Here is a 20,186-nt window from a genome sequence, read left to right on the forward strand (position 1 = left end):
TTTCTGGCATCATATATATCATATTACTACTAATAATAATAATATCTCAAGGTGCAATATGGCATAAGCAGCCCTTATTCCAGTAATAAAAACTTTTTTTTTTTTTTTTTGCTGGTGCAGCATAAGTCTCAGGCTTCCTTGTACCATATGGCTAATAATAATAATAAAGAAACATAGTGAATGCATAAACAAGCCATTTTTTTAGTCAGCTTCCCATCATTTAGGGCAGCTGACTGCACTTCATGACTTGATTACTGAGAAAAGGAACAATCTGAGCATGATATTCATAGTGGTCAGGAGCACGAGTGCATTAGCACATGCTCTTTGAGTGGACTGGGGTTCTAGCCTGTGATTATTAAATACGATTAGCATTTGTATTGATTGATTTATTGTAAACTCCACTGACCTGGTGGTCATGCCGGAGTATAAACAAGAACATTTATTTATTTCATTCCAAACAGAATAATTAATAATGAATTCCTTGTATTTACATTTCTGACTAATATACAATAGCTGCATAATAGTTTTTTAATTATTCAAAAAGAATTATTACTATTCTTAAATAAATTGTATATAAAATTCATGATACTCAATAATTTTTATTTTTATAGTATTCCAGAATTTACTGATCCTCAGGATCGAATGGTACAGGTTGTAAAGTGGTATTTATCAGCATTTCATGCAGGTAGAAAAAGCTCTGTTGCCAAGAAACCTTACAATCCCATATTAGGAGAGATATTTAGATGTTATTGGAATATTCCAGGAACTGAGAATAATCTGAAAGTAAGATGTATGGAGCTATTAGAAATTAATAAGTCTCAAAAATATTCATACAAACTGTTATTTCTGTGAAATTTAGATTACAGTGCAATGGGAGTAACAATAGTATCATAGGACAGCTAACATTTGCATTGCAGCTATTTTAAAGTGAAACAGTAGTTAAGGAAATGATATCAAAAAGTGCATATTTCATTATATTTTATTGATTCTATTCCACACACATTGCAGTAATGTATTATGTGTGGTTTCTGAAATAATCAGATAATTTAGAGAATTTTTTAAAAACTTTATCAGCCAACTTATGGTAGGGTGTTTTTTTTTTTTTTTTTTTCAAAATATAATTTTAAAAAAGTAATATTTTACTTATATCAAAACATTAAATAGCAGTAACAAAACCTTTCAAAATTGTCAGTTTATTATAGGAATGCCATATTTCCAAATGAGGCCTTTGCAGGGAAACAGCATACTTGCCATGCCTGGGTTATTTTGACGTGCCTTATATAAATGTTCATTGTCATACTTATTGATAGAGATTTTTTTCACATTATATTATAATGCATACTAAAACATTTCAACAATGATATAGTGTGATTTTGCATATGTGGCAGAACCACATACAACTGTTGTAATAATTTAATTTGATTATTGCATGGCTTGTATACAAGCATATAATCTATATTGCCAGAAAATGCATACCTGGAATTTTGGAAAAATTAACCAAACCACATTTTAGCGGTGGGTATAAATCAACTCATTCACACCAGAAACAAGCAGATCAACAAAATAAAGCAGGTGGGTTAAGGTGCTGAACTTAACTTCCAGTGCGAAGACATAGGATGCTGTATTGGTAGCTATTCTGTAAAAACTATTGCTTTTTTTTTTTTTCTTCAGATATTGGCCACTTTTGTATTTGAGGTAGAGATACCACAAAAAAATAATAAAAAAATAAATAAATTATACATGCAAATATATTAATAACTATTTTTTTGTGTAGTATATATTAGGTCCTTATAGACATATGTGTGTCCCCAAAACACTGTGAATGTGATTGTTGCCTACAAAAAAAAAAAAAAAAAGCTCTGTTCTTATTTTTAACACCCACAGACCACTTACAAAAGTTATCTGGAAACTATAAGTGGTCATAAACCATATATCACTAAATGTAAATTTCATGGGGAAACAAACATTTAGGTAGAAATTGACTATAGCATGCTCAAAACAATGGTATGTAGATCCATTAATCTCCACTAATAATTCAGTGAGGTAAAGCCTTTCTCTACATGTTGTCATTGTTAATACAATGACAACATGTAGAAAGCTGCATAGAATGGATTTTACAGAGCTGCAGTAGACAGACTAATCATTGTAGCATGCTATGATAGTGTTGAAATACCTGACGCAGCTGAGTGGTCAGGAGCGCGAGTGCAGTAGCACACGCTCTTTGAGTATTCTGCGGGGGTTCAAGCCTGTGACTGCTAAATATGATTAACATTTATATTGATTTATTGTAAAGTTCACTGACCTGTTGGTCGTGCCAGAGTATAAACAAGAACATTTTACATAGATTTATGATTTAATGGTCATATTTGGGTTAGATAGATGAACAGAAAGAATTTTATTTATCATTGTCATCCCGAATGTGAAGTGCAGTGGAGATGCTGGCATCATTTGGAGTTGTTCTTTATGGTTTAAGCTTGAACCATTGGTTGTTATTTCTGCAACAATGAATGCTATGAAATCAGCATTAGCATATGATGCAAGATAGCAAGCTTATACAGCATCAGCCAAAAAGAAAGCCTTCCCATTTCACCCATCCATTTGCTCCAGATGTTGGTCTAGTTCTTCCTTCAATTTATTTAAGCTGTCTACTTCTATGACAGATGGAAGTTTGTTCCAGAAACCAACCACCCGCTGGATAAAGGCAAATTTCTGCACTTCTATTCTAGACATTTCTCCCCTTCCTACACTATGGTAATATGGTCAAGGCTCTTTACTATTTCAGCATTACCAACTTCATGTTTACTCCACAGCCTGTAGTGACTTGATTTGAAGACAGATGTGCAAAAGCTCCTGTTCAATAACCAGACTTTAATCCTATTGAATGTCTTTGAAATAAACTGGAATGTTGGCTTCAAGCCAGTCTATTGCCTACAATCAGTTGCTGAATTCACTATATTGAAAGAGGAAAAGGGACAAAAATGCTATTGGTATAAAAATATTGCCTTCATGTTATTAAACATGTTAGGATTTACTTATTTTTTAAGGCAAATGAAGGAAGTCAGCTAAATATAAGTCATGATGTTCGAGAACAATTTACAGACACTAAAATCTGATTTCAAAGAAATCAGAATAAAGTTTATGAAATTAATTTAGAACAAAGGGTTGTAATGGAAACAATGGCAAAAAACAAGCTAAATAAAATAGCTACTTTTACTGCCCTTTTGAATAAAGGTATTAAATCTGAATCTTCATAACTCTTGAATCCAACGGTACAACAGTTTTGGTTCATGATGTCAAGAAAAATTCCTCAAAAGAGAAAATGGACTTTATGGACTATGGGTTTTTTTTTTTTTTTCTAAATATGAACTTGTCAAAAGGGACACTTATAGATTCAGAAACTCATCCTGGTCTAGACAAGCCAATTAATTGAGTTCTTCACTTCTCACCTAGAGTTTATAATATCACAATTTTCTTGAAAGTTGTATATTGGCTGGACCTATAGTTCGACCTTTCAGATGGTTACAAAGTGTTATTTGTGTCTGAGCTTTGGCCACATGACTAAAAACTGTACATACACAAGTTTGTATATAATGTTTGTTTCTGATGCCATCCACAAGCATGGCATCAGAGCAGGCAGTGGGAGAACATCCAGTTTGGATACATTCCTTAGCTGCAGTCATGTTTGGTGGGTTCTATCAACAATACAAATAGACAACACTTCATTTATGCATCTGCATTTTACAAGTACACATGACATTTTAAATTTATATATATATATATACAGGGTGTTTCAAAAATGATGGTCAAAATTTAAAGGTGAAAAATACAAACTAAAATAAGCAAAAAAGTTCCAGTGAACATCGGGCCGCAAATGAACCGTTTTTGACATAATGCACATTTTCTGTTAATGCACATTCTCAGAGTGCTTCCATAGTCACTGACTATGGAAGCACTCTGAGAGGGTAGTTTGTATTGCTGAGACCTTGTACACGCTGGATATGGTAGGGGTACAGTAATTGGCGATGTAAACACACTAATCACACAGTGTTTTAACTCATTACATGCTATTGCAGAGCAACCCTCCTTGTAGAAATTCCTTAATTTTGTTCTATTCTTTCTAACAACCTTTCCTCAACATCAGGTGTTATGCTTCTGGACTTAGCTGCTCATGCTCCATGTGTGAAGCACCCATGTTCTCTAAGGCGTTGATGTACCCTGATGAATGTGCACCTGTTGGGCTACCTTCGGCAGGGAAATGCTTCTTGGTACAAACATGCAGCCTCGAGTGCACTACCGTTGACTTTACCATACATGAAGTGCATGTCCGCACACTCTTCATTGCTGTAAACTCTTTCCACGTTGACTATCCTTTGACAAGTACTAGTATGCCTGCTATATCTCAGAGCATTGAGAGAGGGGAAAGAGAGACAATGAGTATAACGTAACCTAAACAAACAAGTCAGTGGTGGATCCCAGCACTGTACAGTTCACCTTGTCAGTGGTGGATCCCAACTAGAAATGTGCGATATCTCAAAAACGATTCACTTAAGGACCCATGTTTACTAAGCTTTTTTTGCATATTGTAGTCTGTACAGTTCACCTTCAAATTATTGACCATCACTTTTGAAACACTCATTATTTGAAACGATTCACTTAAGGACTAATTCCATACTACACATTTAATTCATATATTAAATGAGTAGTATGGAAGGTAATCATCAATACACTTACATTAATCAACTGTATTTATGGCCTAATGCTTGTTGTTGTTGTTGTTATTTGGTTTTTAGGAGCATTAGCAACTAAGGCCATATTGCTCCGGGAATATGCGGTGGTCATTTCCTGACCTTTCTGCATCCTCCGTGTTTGGTGGTGACGGGCTCGAACCCTGGTCTAATCAAGAAGCGTGTGCTACGCATTGCTGCTCCTTCCCACCTGGCTACAGAGATGCCACTGGGCTAATGCACTTGCTGTAGCAATGAATGCACTATGTCTATAATGTGTTGTATACTGTATTTTTATAATATTATGAGGAAGATTATAGTAAGATAATCATATTAAGATATATACTTGGATAGATCTATAGAAAACATATAGGATAATATAATGTACAAAAGTATACAAAAGGATAATACAGTCTGTCCCCGTCATACGAAGAGATATGTTCCAGGACTTCTTATGTAAGTCAATTTTTGCTACTATATCCCTGATATGTCAGAATTACAAAATCTACATAATATCCTCAGAAGAATGAAGAAAAATAGTTATAGGCCATAACAATCAAAAACTTTATCTGGGGGCAGCGGTGAATTAATGGGAATGGCACATAAGGGAAAAAAAAATACAAAAGGAAGAAAAAACGCATGTTATTGCACTGTAAAAACTAATGTGATTTCGTATGCCTTGTAGGCTTTATAAGGGATACTAAGGGAATCAAAGTCAAAGTGTACACATTTAAGGAAATTGGTCTAAACTACACAATGAATCAGTGTATACACTTCAGGTGTGACGAACTGAAGGAAATTAAAAACAAGCCCAAAGCATTAATAATATACATTAATCACAAGGTGTTGTTAGCTGAATAGAAATCAGGGAGGTAGTATGTGATATGTACTCTACAATCTTCATCTGTTACTCATGCTTTTTTTTTTTCCCCCATTCATAAATTTTACGATAAGAAATGTTCGGTGTTTTCATCCATTCCATCAAACAGAGACCTTCCTGACTTTTATGAAATACTTCTGCCATTTCCTTTAATTTGAGCTTTTAAATATGCTTTTAAATACTTGTATAAGTGTTTTAGTGCATATAGACAAAAGGCTTGCCTGAAAGTCTATGTTCATTAGGAGCTATCTTTCGTGGCTGTTGTGATGAGAGCAAGCAAGTGTGCAAAGCAAGGGTGAGAAAACAACAAAGTTCACTGGAACTCTCTATGTTGGTTGCCATGGTGGATGCAAGCTTCTAAATGAATACAAAATTAGAGAGGCGCCTCCATAGCCAGGTGGGAAGGAGCAGCAGTGCGTAGCACACGCTTCTTGATTAGACCGGGGTTCAAGCCCGTCACCACCAAATACGGAGGATGCAGAAAGGTCAGGGAATGACCACCGCATATCCCCGAGCAATATGGCCTTAGTTGCTAATGCTCCTAAAATCCAAATAAATAAAAATAAATAACAAAATTAGAACGAATGTTTGTGTCTATCTGGACTCTCTCTCTATCATAGCTGCTGTGGTAGGAGCAAGTATGTGAGAAATGCAAAGGATTGGTAAATGTCTATGTTAGTTTGGGCTCTCCGTCATGTGTGTCATGGCTAACTAGCTTAAATGAAACAGTAGCAATGTATGAATGTGTGTGTGTGGACCCCTCGTTGGATGAATGAATATGAACGACTGCAGTAAATGTTATATGGGTATATATCATTGTTATACATGAGTGAGTGTAATTTTGGGCAGGAATGTGTATCCTTAATCTGCAAAAAAAGAGTCCTACTTATATTTAGAGAACTGTGCCAAATGAATAGGATTAAATGTTTGACTGATCGCTGGATGAGAATGTCAATTAACTGCATGAATGTACAGTGACTTCTTACTTTGCACATGTTTAAATCACACAAATTTAAAATAACATGCAACAACCATAATTTCTAGAAAGCACCACAAGATTCTTTTGTGCTTATTTTTACTTATTTTGTTTTTATTATTACCCTTATGGCTAGTAAGTGTCCTTGTAGTACTAGTGGAAGTAATGGTCTGCTCAAGGAAATCGATTTTGCTTGAAATAAAACTGGAGGTTCTTAAGCACTGCAAAAGAGGTGCGAGCACGGCAAGCATTAAACATGCTCTAAGTCTGAGTGAGAGTACATTATGCACTATTCAAGATATTGCCGATGAATTTAAAGAGTGTTGAGTGGTGTGCCCTTAACTGCACAAAAGTCATCGTATGCTCGGACAAGTTTGATGGAATGCAATGAAAAAAAGCTTGCTACATGGACGAGAGACCAAAATAAAAAACACATTAACATTAGTCTAGTGTGAGAGAAGGCCTGTAGCCTTTATGATGATTTAAAAGAACATGAGGATGGAGGAGTTAAGCCCTTTTTAGCAAGTTCAGGATGGTTTGTGAATTTTTGTCTATGGTATGGTTTTCTTCAGAGGTATGGTTCAACGACCTCTGAAGTTGAAATTTTCGCTATATAACTCTCTAAAAGGTCGTTTTTTTTTTTAGTGTAAATTGTATTAGTTACCAATTCAAGTCATTAAAATGCACTACACTTTCATCATTATCATATGTTCTGTTATAAGAACCAATTTTGAATGGCTTTATGATATTTTTCTAAAGCACATTTCTGGACAGCATAGTCAATGATAGACAGGAATTTTGCTTCCAGGAATAAGCAGATGGGTATCTGTCTGTGTAAGGCTGTTCCAGGTAATCAGGTGAACTAATAATCTGAAGATAAGTAGTCTCTTCAAGGAAAAAGAAGATAATTTTGGTCTTGAGTCTACACAGGTTGTGGAAATTTGGATTAGCAATATTTAGAACTCAGATTATTGGTGTTACTTGGACTTGTGATAACTTTGAGATAACTGTGGTGTTGTTTATAAGGCTAGTGAATGTTTTCCTTATTCATATTTAACCAATTGAAAAGACTTACAGTGTCTTTTCAATTGGTTAAATGGATAGAAGGAAAGTGAAGAAGGGGGGACGTAGACAGAGTTAGCGGCTTTCCCCCCTTACCTTCAAGAGTTTCCTGGTTAAGTGCTAACAGCAGTAAGAGAATTTGTGAAAGTAAGTTATTGAAGGATAAAAGTGTTAAGGCAGGTGTGACAACTGCTGGGAGGAGGGCAAATCCTCCACATCCACAAATTGCAGTAACTAGCACTGTGACAGAAATGAGTGAGTTTGGGGGGGAGGGGATATTAATCCCAGTCAGAGTCAGATTGATGTAATGGATCAAGGAAGTCAGATCGAAGAGATGAGGGAAGGCATTCAAGACCTGCAGATATATATTCTGAACCTAGGGTTTATGGGATTCCTGAAATTCATCCAGAATTTTTAGATGTGGAAATGTAAAGTTTTTTTTTTTGTGTGATATTAGTAGGAGCATTGGAATGAACATTAGAGAAAGCGACATAATTGTTGCAAACATTCATGAGCAGCGTTGTCGGTATGGTGATGTTAACTCAATTTATGAGTTGGTTACCAAGCTAAAGAAGATAGTGGTGAACTGTACGACTGAGACCAACAAAGTAACTAAGTCAGTGCTGAACTTCATCCTCGACAAATGGATGGACATGGAGGTAACCATTACGGCTCTTCTTATAGACAATGAAAGACTTAAAGCGAAAATTGATGAACTTTGAGGTAGAACTAGCTTGTTTGATGATTTAGTCAGGGGGCAGCCTGTGTTGAGTGGAATTGGGGGTCGAATGCTATCTTTTCCAGATAAGGTTAGGTTAACTAGTGCCCAGGATAATTCTGCGGCTGATAGTGTTGGCGATATGGCTCATGAAGAGGTGAGGGGGTAGAGTTGATAGTGTGAAGCCAAAAACTTTTTAACCAAACCAGTTAAAACTCAAAAACCTCAAAATCAAGGTACTGGTACAGTTGCCAGTACCTTGATTTTGAGGGCTGAGGAAGGATCATCTTTTAATAGTAGTGAGGAAGTTAAAGAGACTGTGGTTGAGTCCCTGAAACAAAATTTTAAGCAAGTTAAAGTTAGGAATTTACGTACTGTCAGAAACAAAGGAGTTTAGTTAAAGACTGAGAATTTAAATAAAATTGCTAGTTTAGACCAAATACAAAGTAAAGGTATTAAAGCTGGTTACCAAATTATTGTTATTAAAGCTGACAAGGGTAAATGGACAAACCCAATGTTTCTGATATGTGATGTACCAAAGGATATAAGTAAAGAGGAAATCAGTCAGGATTTATACAGGTGACCCCCGCTTAACGCTGATCATTCGTTCCGGAAAAACAGAGCGCTAAGTGAATCAGCGCTAAGCGAGCGCCGCTTTCCCATAAGGTAACATACGTATTTATGAGCTGCGGTCGGTGCCATAGGATATTTCCTAATGAATAATAAACAGTAATGAAAAGATGCACAAATGTCGGTCAAAATATTTAATATTCAAATATTTGCACATATAAAATATTCTGCATTACATACGCATAATTATGTGGTAACTACTTGCGTATCAAAAGTAAATTTAAAATTCCAATTAAAATAATGAATTTAATTGAATTGATGATTTTAATCATGAAAAATGTGTGGATTTTGAGTTGAACTTTGGCCCTCTTCCAAATAAACTAAAAGGGGTATTAATTTTAAATCCCCCGCAGCGTTACAACCAACAATAAAGTCAACCGATCCTTCGCCGCTTTGAAACCTGGCATGTTTTTTTCTTCTTTCAATATGAAACTTCTTTTAGGCATTCGTTTCCACAAAAGTCCTGCTTCAGCTATGTTAAAAACTTGAGAAGTATAACACATAATACCCCTCTTCAATAATTTTAACAAAAGTTCTTTTTTGAAAGTTTCGGCTCCATGATCTGCACTTGCGGCTTCTCCCTGGATTTTAAATCTATTCAACCATCCCTTACCAGTTTTAAATGGTTCCACATTTTTTTTTTTTTTTTAGGCGAGTTTTCTTCAGATCATCATATTGGCTAATCTCTCTCTCTCTTTTTTTAATATTTAACTTAACTGAATTCTGCATTGGAATATTATCTTCAATAAAATGAGTCTTTCCATTTCAATCCTAATAGCCGGCCTAGTCCTAGTTGCTTGCAGTGGAACAGCTATCTTTCCCGCTGCAAAAATTAATTCTTTATTTTTTTATAATTGTTCTTACAGTTAAAGTTGCAAGCCCTAAATTATGGCACACATCCGTTTGTCGTTGACCGGAATCGATTCGCTTCAAAACGTCTAATTTAATTTTCAAATTCAGTCTTTTTCTTACATTTATAGTCTTCGTACTGCGCCCAGACGTTGTTGCTTTTTCATTCCTATCAGTCATTATTAGCTCTTCGAAAATGTAACTGCGTTGGTTGAATTAATTACGATACAATATTTAAGTAAACTTTCCGTTAGGCACGATGTCTAATACTCTACTGGGTGATGACTAGACTTCGGATAAATGCATATAACGCAAATATTACAAGCAATATACTTGGTCATTTTTTAAAATGTTGATCTCGGAACTACGTAACAAGTCACTGTATTGAAACTAAATTAGCGTGCGAGAAAATTTCACTGAGCATGGGAAAATTTCTCAAATCGGCTTGGGAAACGTTTTAATGCTGTTTTGCTATTCATTTTCAAGCTATCGACTCCATCAAATGAAACGATTGCGTTATGTCAAAAATGTAATCTGTAAAAGAGCGTTATAGTTATCTGTGACAGCGTTATAGTCAGATACGGGTTATAATATAAGAACAGCGTTATAGCGAACCGCGTTATAACGGGGGCCTGCTGTATTGTAAAAACTTAATTGATTAAAGGTTCAGCAAGCAGGAGGTTAAAGGGGCTGTGACCTTTAGGTTTAATACTAGGTCCAAACATAGAGTAACTAATTGGGTGATATGTTTGCCACCTAAATTGTACAAGTATATCTGCATGAATGACAGGATTTATATAGGTAACAATTCCCATAAGTTTCGGAAATTTGTCATTATCATAAAGTTTTAATTGTGTAAGATATGGGCATTCTTCTGCCTTCTGTACTCATAAGTCTCTGACTTGTGGCCATTGTGCCTAATCTGGATATGTTTATAATGACTGTCAAAACAAGGATCAGCCTGCAGTGTGTATTAATTGTAAAAGATGTGGAAGAAATTGTGATCACTCAGTAAATGCTAAATCTCTGAGTTTCTCAGGGCTATGGAGGTTGCTAGTATGCGTATTAGTAATGAGTAATAATTATTCTGTTCACATTGACAGCGATGTTGCAAGCATTGCTTTCAAAAGTATGCAATTAAATGGTCAGAGATCTAGAGTTGTAATGGATGAGGCCAGGTTTATCATGACTGAGTTTTGACATCTTTGTGTTTACAGGAGCCATATGTTGAGGTGTTTGCCAACTCATTTAAGGTGACTGGTTTCCTATGACTACTAAGGTGATTCATACATTTCATGTTAAGCCAAAAACTGATATAGTGATTTTCAACAAAAATTTAAATGTGACAGTAATTTCTAGTTCATGTTTGTTTGTTTGTTTGGTTTGGTTTTATTGGCGCATTAGCATCTAAGGCTATAATGCGCCGCTCTAGTTCATGTACTGAACTTATTACTTGTGTTCATATCAATACAACTGTTGTGTAATTTTATATTGTTTCAGCCTACTCTCCTCCAGGGATGGGTGTAGAGAGCCAGATACATCAATTGGATCATTTTATGGAGTTCGTTGCTGGGGGTACTGTCCTTTTGAAGTCGATTCCATTGCTAAATCTAATTTGTGGTTTAATAATTCTGTAAATATTAGGGTTCTTTTAATGGAAGAATTCATATTTACCCTGGGCTCACATCTGGTGAGTATGGGCTTGGCACACCCAGGGTCCTGAGCTGGATATTATCATTCTTCTTTTTCTTGGTGATCCCCCCCCCCTCTCTCTCTCTCTCTCTCTCTCTCTCTCTCTCTCTCTCTCTCTCTCTCTCTCTCTGGGTAATTCAGAAATTTTTTTTTGGCTAGTGCAGCATAAGCCTCAGGTTTCCATGTACCATATGGCTAATAATAATATAGTAATCATGGCATATGATGCAAGAAAGCAAGCGTATTGAGCATCAGCCAAAAAAAAAAAAAAATTCACACAACCATTCCCTCTGAAAGTTTCTTAAATTTACTGGGTAAACCACACGCTTTTGACAATGTACATAAGTGCTCTAACATAGACATTACCTCAGCTACTTATCAGTTAAGTAGGATAATAAATTACTGATTTCACTAGTAGTCATCATAAGTCTATCGTTTTGTATTACTTTAGCATTAGCATTAGTAGAGGCATATGATCCAAGAAAGCAAGCTTATGCGGCATCAGCCAAAAAAAAAAAAAAAAAAACCACTTCCACTTCACCCCTCCATTCGTTCGAAATACCTGTCCAGCTGAGCCTTAAATTTATTTAGGCTATCAACTTCCACAACAAGGGATGGAAGTCTGTTCCACCAACCAACTACCCGCTGGCTAAAGGCAAATTTCCGCACATATATCCTACATCTGTCTTTCCTCAATTTGAATTTATGCCCTCTCAGATGATTATTCTGAGCAAGAGGCAATATCCCATCAGCATTGAGCATGCTCAAACCATTCAAGGATTTGTACACCTCTATCAGATCACCTCACCGGTGCCTAGTCTCCAGAAACTGTAATTTGCAAAACTTAAGCCTTTCTTCGTAAGAGCAACCCTTCGTTCCGTTCACTAACCTTGTTGCCCTTCTCTATACTCATTCCAGCAGTTCTGCATCCTTGTTGAAATGAGGTCTACAGACCTGTATACAGTACTCAAGGTGCGGCCTGACCATTGCCTTATACAAGGGAATAATCACCTCCCAATCCCTGCTAGAAAAATTCCTGTATATCATTGATAAGACACCATGAGCTACTCTTGCAGCCCATCTGCACTGCTCAGAGAACTTCATATCTGCCTGCACAGTTACCTCTCGGTCCTTTTCATTCTCTACCACTGTCACTGTGTGTAGCTGACCAGGCTAGCTGGGTGGGTAAAGTGCCTGCCTGACAACCCAAAGGTCGTGGGTTCGATTCCCGCCTCAGGCTTGGATCAAAGTACTGCAAAAACCTTGGGAGGTGCATTATGGCCACAGAAGCCGATGCGCCAACAACTACCACAAAAAAAAAAAAAAAAAAAAAAAAAAAATTGTCAGTGTGGTACCACAGAGTTGATACGTTGCTCTGGGGTTGCTGTTTCCCATATGTAGTACTTTACTTTTGTCAATTTTAAACTTCATTTGCCACCTCTCAGCCCTTCTGCCCAACCTTTCCAGATCCTGTTGCAGCAGCATAGCGTCAGTAGCGTCCTTAACAACCCTGCCAACCTTTGTATCGTCTGCAAACTTGGACATTAAGCTTGATATTATCATTAATATTATTTATAAATACAGAAAACAACAATGGACCCAACACTGAACCCAGAGGGACTCCACTAATAACATTAGTCCACGATGAGCAGTGTCCATTAATTACCACTCTCTGTCTTCTGCCACTCAACCATCCCTTTATCCATAGTAACAATTTGCCACCAATGCCACACTGCTCCAATTTGTGCAGCAATCTTCCATGTGCAACAGTATCAAAAGCCTTTCTAAGATCCAAATATATAATATCAAAGTTATTCCCTGCATCCAATTCTTTTGGGACTACATCATAGTATCCAATCAAATTGGTCAGGCAAGACCTTCCCTTAACAAAACCATGCTGTGTCTGAGCTATAACTGAATTCTTGTCTAGATGATCCTGCAGTGCTTCTTTAACCAGTGACTCCATTAATTTTCCTGAAACAGAAGTTAAACTCACAGGTCTATAATTACTTGTGTCAGCCTTTGTTCCTCCTTTGTGAATTGCGTTTACATTTGGACATCTCCAGTCTATGGGTACCTCCCCTGAGTCCAAGGAAGCTCTCATAATCATGGCTAACGGATTGCTTACTTCCTTTGCTGCCTCCTTTAATATAACTGGATAGATCCCATCCACCCCAAGTGTCTTTCTTGTATTTATCTTCAACAATTTCTACTCCACTTTACTCTCAATTATTACAAGATCATCTAGCTCACTGCCAGTGTTTACTTCATCTATGGCATTACCCTTCCTGAATAACTCCATGTGTGAATGTAGATGCAAAATATTCATTTAGTTTGTTAGCTACCTGAGCAGGATCTTGAACAGTTGAACCATCGATATCAAGTGGACCAATCTGATTCATCCCCTTCCTTCTAGAGTTTACATAAGTAAAGAACTCCTTGCTGTTTATCTTTGCATCCCTTGCCAAAGATTTCTCATAATCTGCCTTCGCCTGCCTAACCTCCTTTGTAACTTGGTTACAGATCAACTTATATCTATCATAGGCGTCTGTGTCACATGTTAATTTATATGTATCCCATGCATTTTTGTTCTCTGCCATATGTCTCATTAGTTCATCTGACATCCATTTAGGCCTGAACCTTTAACAATATTTCTTAGTTGGTATGTAAAGCCTAGTAGCTTCCAAGATAAGTTCTTTGAATGCTTCCCATTTTGAGTTTGCTGTTGGTAACATCATCAATTGGTCCCACTGTATAGAATTTAAATACTGTCTCAGATCATCGTAGTCACCTTTATGAAAGCAATAACCCTTCCCTTTATCCCTGATGGTAGTTACCTCCTTGAGTAAATCCCACTTCAGCACACTGTGATCACTGCCACCTAGTGGTTCCTGTATCTGCAGATTCTTAATGCATGAAGAATCACTACTGATAATCAAATCAGGAATATTGCTCCCTCTAGTTGCCTCCCGAACATGCTGATTTAGAAAACAATCATCCAATAAATCCACAAAAGCCTTGCTAGTGAGTGAGTGACCAACCACAAATTCCAGTCAATATCTGGGAAATTGAAATCCCCCATTATAAGACTCTCTGATTTACTGGCCCACTCTATTTCCCTGTACAGTTTCTTATTATACTCATCAGAGTCATTAGGCCTATAGCACACTCCTACTCTCAATTTTGATCTCCCAATGCTTATGTCACACCAAACTGACTCGACACTGCACTGTCCGGTGATGTCGACTGGCTTCACTTCCTTGGATTTTATGTGTTTCTTAACTAATAGCATAATCCCTCCTCCCTTCCTATCCTGTCTATCCTTTCTGTAGACGTTGTACTCCCCAAATTCCAGTTCTGCATTACTTATATCTGTGTGACACCACGTCTCTGATATCCCAACAATATCCGCCTTTGATGCTTTGATCAATACCTCAAATTCAAATTTATTTACCAAACTCCTAGCATTGGTGTACACGCAAGTATACATGCACCTGTTCCTATTCTTAGCTAGCCGAACACAACCCATGTGTTTACTTGTACCGCAATGACTCCCAGAACTCTCTGAAATATCCTGCATCTTGTTTTCCAGGCTTATGCTCATTCCAATAGAAGCAGTGCAAGAATCACTTTCACCTCTGCCAGTGGCTACTGTTAACCCCAAATCTAGCAATTTTCCGACCCACCTAACACTGCCTCGATAGCATCAGCAAACATTCGTGCACCCTTTCTATTTAAGTGTATCCCATCCCTGTAGAAGCAGTCTCTCCTGTTAACAAGTACAGCCCAGGCTGAAAAAAATTCTACCCCTTGAGCCTTGCACAATCTTTCGAGGGTCGAATTGATCGACAGGGCTCTCATCATATACTCCCTCCTATCGTGTTTGGGCAGAATTGCAGACACTTTCAAATTCAACCCTAATTCGTGGCTTTTTTTTCAACAGTGACCTGCACAGTTGGCTGAACCAAATATTCAGGAAGGCTCCAGTTTTAACTTTAGGAAAATTAATTGGGTTAAATTTGATGATCTAACAAAAAGAAACATAACTGATTTGAGACTAAGTTTAATTAATTTAAGTGCTGTGTATGTTTTGTACAATCTGTTTTATATAATGCTATGAGATCTGCTGCTAGGAGGAGAAGAGTTATCTCTCATAAAATACCACGGTGGTCTAGGGTATTATATTGTCTAGGGGCAGAGGTGTTTATCCAGAGGAAGAGGTATCAAAGATTAAGAGCTCAGGGTGAGGCTGTTGCCCTGGTTAGTAGGGAGTTGTTTAGGATTAAGAGAAAACAGTACCACCAGGCTATTTATTCACCTGAATTCAGAGCATGTCTGGATTTAGTCCAGTCAGTTCACAACAGTGACCCGTGGGACCTGTTTTTTAAGATTTGCATAAAAAATTAAATATTATAATTTAATTACCACTGTTATACAGGGTGTCTCAAAAATATTGGTACAAACGTTTAGGGAAGGTAGGTAGAATCACATAGGAACCCATAACCGGAAACCTCACTGTAAGTAGATGGCACTGTTCGCGAGAGGGAAAATTTCTGGTTTACTAATTCAAGCAGTAGTCGCCGCACGAAGAGCATGCATCGATATATGAACTGTGAGCTGGCAGACATGCACCTAGCGTATGGATTAGCAGAGGGCAGTGGACGAGCCGATTAACGAATTTATGGAGAACGCTTCCCAGACAGACATGTACCGGATCAGTGTTTGTTTGCGTGTGAGCATCAGAATTTGTGCGATTATGGGCCATTTAGAGGTAACAGGGACAAGCGGCTTTTAGCCGTACAAGACAGAGCAATAACAGGTCTGTGATGCCCTTAGATGTCCGGGGCCGCACACGCGCTACACTGAAGGAATCAGCATGCTTATCGCTGTCCGGAAGGACTGCGTAACCCCATCAACCTCCTTCATGATGGGGATAGGGGATTGTAATTGTTCCCCTTGAACGAGGAATTCCCAGTAAGCACGAGTCATAAGCTCGTGTTGATTACGTCCCTGCCCTTTGTACACACCGCCTGTCGCTACTACCGATTGAACGATTTAGTGTGGTGTTCGGACTGGTGCTCGGAGCGGCCACCATGTTACGCCGGCATGCCGGAAAGATGACCAAACTTGATCATTTAGAGGAAGTAAAAGTCGTAACAAGGAGTAGTGCAGGCAGACCACGTTCAACATGAACTCCCGCCATGGAAGAAAGCGTTTTGAATGCCATCCAGAATAATCCTACTACCAGCACACGTGCCTTTGCCTTAGGAGTGTCTCGTTGCAGTGTACAGAGTGTCTGGCACAACGATTCCTTACACCCCTTTCATCTCCAAAGGGTTCAGTTACTGCTCCCACAAGATAATCCTGCACGTGTGGCTTTTGTGCAGTGGTTTCTCCAAGAAAGTGTTCAAGACTTGAATTTTCCAGTCTATGTTTTGTTCTCGGATGAGGCTTATTTCACTCGGGAAGGCTTATTCAATCAGCAAAATGCTCATGTTTGGGCTCACAACAACCCACACGGTGTGTGCCACCATGCAGCACAACATCGCTTCACAATAAATGTGTGGGCAGGTATGGTTGGTGACTTAGTTGGCCCATACCTGTTACCATCCCGCATGAACTCCGCTAAATATTGGATCTTTCTTGAACAAGTTCTACCAGGGTTACTTGACTATGTTCCAGTAAATGTGAGACGCAACATTTGGTTTCAACATGACGGGGACCTGCCCATTATGGAAGGTGTTCGTGACCATTTGAACAGGCGTTCTGGGCTTCAATGGATTGGCCGTGGTGAACCCGTTGCCTGGCCCGCACGCTCACCTGATTTATCGAGCCTTGATTTCTTTCTGTGGGGGCCCTCAAATCTATCTTGTATGAATCGCCTGTGGAGAAGGAAATGGATCTCGTGGCAAGACTCGTCTGCACTGCTGCTACTGTCAAAGAAACTCCAGGTGTGTTCGACCGTGTCCGCCAATCCATGCTGCATCGGTGTCACGCATGCATCGCGTCTCGTGGTGGAACCTCGAGCATCTGTTGTAACATCATGAAATGCATCCATCTCGTACTCTGTTGTTAATATTATGTCAAATAAATGTTTGCCACTAATTACTGTCTTGTGTCATTTCTGCTTGTGCCTCTGCTACTACTTTCTCGTGACGTTTCCGGTTATGGGTTCCTATGCGATTCACATTCCTTTAGATGTTACCTACCTCCCCTAAACGTTTGTACCAATGTATTTGAGACACCCTGTATTTGATAATGAGTCCTCTGACTGGCATACTACTATTAAGACAATCACTGATCAGATATTTTTGATGGATTGTAACATTCAGGATATTGAATATCAAAAAAAGGTTAGGGAGGATAATATGATTTACTGCAACCATAATTCCTCAGTTTTATTTAATGCCAACAAGTTAATGACTGTGGGTTCCAGGTTAAATGTTAATAAATCTCCTGGTTTGGATAAATTAGAAAAAAATTGTATTATGAGAATGTTGAAGTTGTGTCTTGATGTTATACTGAATATTTTTAATAAATGTTCTCTCGAGATGGTTTTTCCTTCATTTTGGAAATCTGCCTGAAGTTTATTCAGAAGCTTGCCCAGCTTCTGAATAAACTGATTTTAAACTGATCCCAGGGTATTTTGACCGATTTCCTTGCTGGCAAATCTGGGAAAAGTGTTTGAGAAGCTAATTTTATTAAAATTGGAAACTCTATTTCAAGATAGGAATTTTGAATTTAAAGGTCAATATGGTTTTAGTAGGGGGGGTGTTGTACTGAAGATGCAATTAATGATTTAATTAATTTTAATATGCATTCTAATGATAAGTATATATTGGCTTTAATTGTCGATTTTGAAGGGGCGTTCGACAGCATATGGTTTGAGAATGTTCTGCTATCTTTGAGGCTGCTGAAGTGTCCTGGTGTAATTTATAAGTTGGTTAGAAATTATCTGAGTGACAGGAAAATTACAGTTAGATTACAACATTTGAAATACAAGAGGAATATAAATTGGGGCTGCCCTCAGGGATCAGTGCTGGGCCTGGTATTCAGGAACTTGGTACTGAATTTATGGTTAGCTAATGATAAGTCTGATTGCCATAAGATAGCTTACGTGGATGATTTGTTGTTGATGGTGCAGGGTAAATCTAGGCAGTAGATTGAGGGTAAAATAGGTATAGTTGTTGATAGTCTTGTTCAGTAGACTTTTGAAAGTAAACTGAAGCTTTCTACTAATAAAACTTATGATGCTTGCTAAAGGTTGGCTCAACTACAATAGACCTTCTAAAGTAGTTATTGATAATAAGCAGATGACAGTTTTACTTTTACTACCCACATAGAATATTCAAATAAGGTTAAATTTCATGGCCTCTATAGTTAGAATTACAAGGAAAGACTGGGATTTGAATAAGAAGGTTCTTTGGCTGTATTATAAATCCATACTTTTGCCTATTGTGGCTTCATCTGTTTGGTTTAACAGGGTTAGAACTGTTAAGTTTAGAAATAAAATAAATTCTTTGCAGAGAACTGTGTTATTAACTATATTGAGAGCATGTAAAACTGTTTCCACTAAAGTCCTTCAATTTATTGCAGGGGCTCTGCCTTTAGATCTTTATATTGTTTAGGCTGCTCTTACCTGGTAAGGCTTGAGTTCTGCAAATTGCAGTGTCTTGAGACCAGGCACCTGTTGGGAATCTGATTATGGTGTTTAAAGGGTAGACAAGTAACTTTTTTGAACATTACTAATGATATTTGGAGTGATTGGAAGATATCTGATAAGAATACAATACTTAGATTGATTAGTATGTGACAAGATAAGTGGAATATTAGTGAGACAGGAGTTGTACTAGGATGTTCATCCCTAATGTGACCTTTAACGTTGATCATAAGAAAAATAAGTGGTTTAACGTGAATATGGAAACTTCCTATTTAATAACTGGTCATCGGTCTTTGAGAAGTAAATTATCTGAGTTATGATTAGAGTCTAATCCACATAGTGTTTGTCAAGCGTTAGTCTTGGGATTGTGTGCTATTTGATTGTCCAATTTATGAGCAATTAAGAATAACTCTCAGTACCCATGTGTCTGATCTACATAGAGGGAATGAACAGATACTGTTATCTAATCCTGAGTATTTTCAGTTATTACAAGACTTTCCAAAAAGAGTTTTTCGGAAAAGGAGGCAAACCTTGTATCAGTTGTTCCTGTAATAAAATGTTTAATCCCCCCCCCCACAAACACACACACAAACCTCTTTTTTTTTTTTTTTTTTTTTTTTTTTCTCTTTGTGAGGTGTGTGGGAATTTTTTTTATTATTATTTATTTTTTTAATTAATTTTTTTCTTTTTTTTTGTTTTTTAATTTTTTATTTTATTTTATGCACAGTTAGTAAAGTAGACCCAGGTCTCAGTCTAAAAGCCTAGGGATGGAGAACCAGGTGGCAAACACCCCCCCCCCCCCACCTGTGGGCAGAATGGCCTGTGTGTGTTTTTTTTTTTTTTTTTTTGTTTTTTTTATGCATTATTTAATGCGCGCGCACACACAAACACATACATTATTCCATTACAGGTCCATTTTCTAGATGTTCCATTTAATACAGAATGTATGGTAGAGATGGACACTTTTCTAGGTGCCACCATAGACAATTACTGTA

At 37.5% G+C, this 20,186-nt stretch overlaps 1 protein-coding gene across 3 annotated transcripts in view; it reads left to right on the forward strand.

Annotated features, from left to right (window-relative positions):
* The window catches only part of LOC150078504 (oxysterol-binding protein-related protein 9), a 607,385-nt gene that overhangs the window by 397,221 nt on the left and 189,978 nt on the right, over positions 1–20,186 (forward strand). For all 3 annotated transcript variants that reach the window (XM_090385178.1, XM_090385176.1, XM_090385177.1), the window contains one exon: positions 612–783. In XM_090385178.1, the coding sequence (XP_090241304.1) occupies positions 612–783 (172 nt within the window). The remainder of the gene's footprint in view (positions 1–611; positions 784–20,186) is intronic.

This window comes from Mastigoproctus giganteus, chromosome 11, assembly GCF_048544385.1.
Source record: "Mastigoproctus giganteus isolate SK-2022 chromosome 11, ASM4854438v1, whole genome shotgun sequence".
NCBI lineage: Eukaryota > Metazoa > Arthropoda > Arachnida > Uropygi > Thelyphonidae > Mastigoproctus > Mastigoproctus giganteus.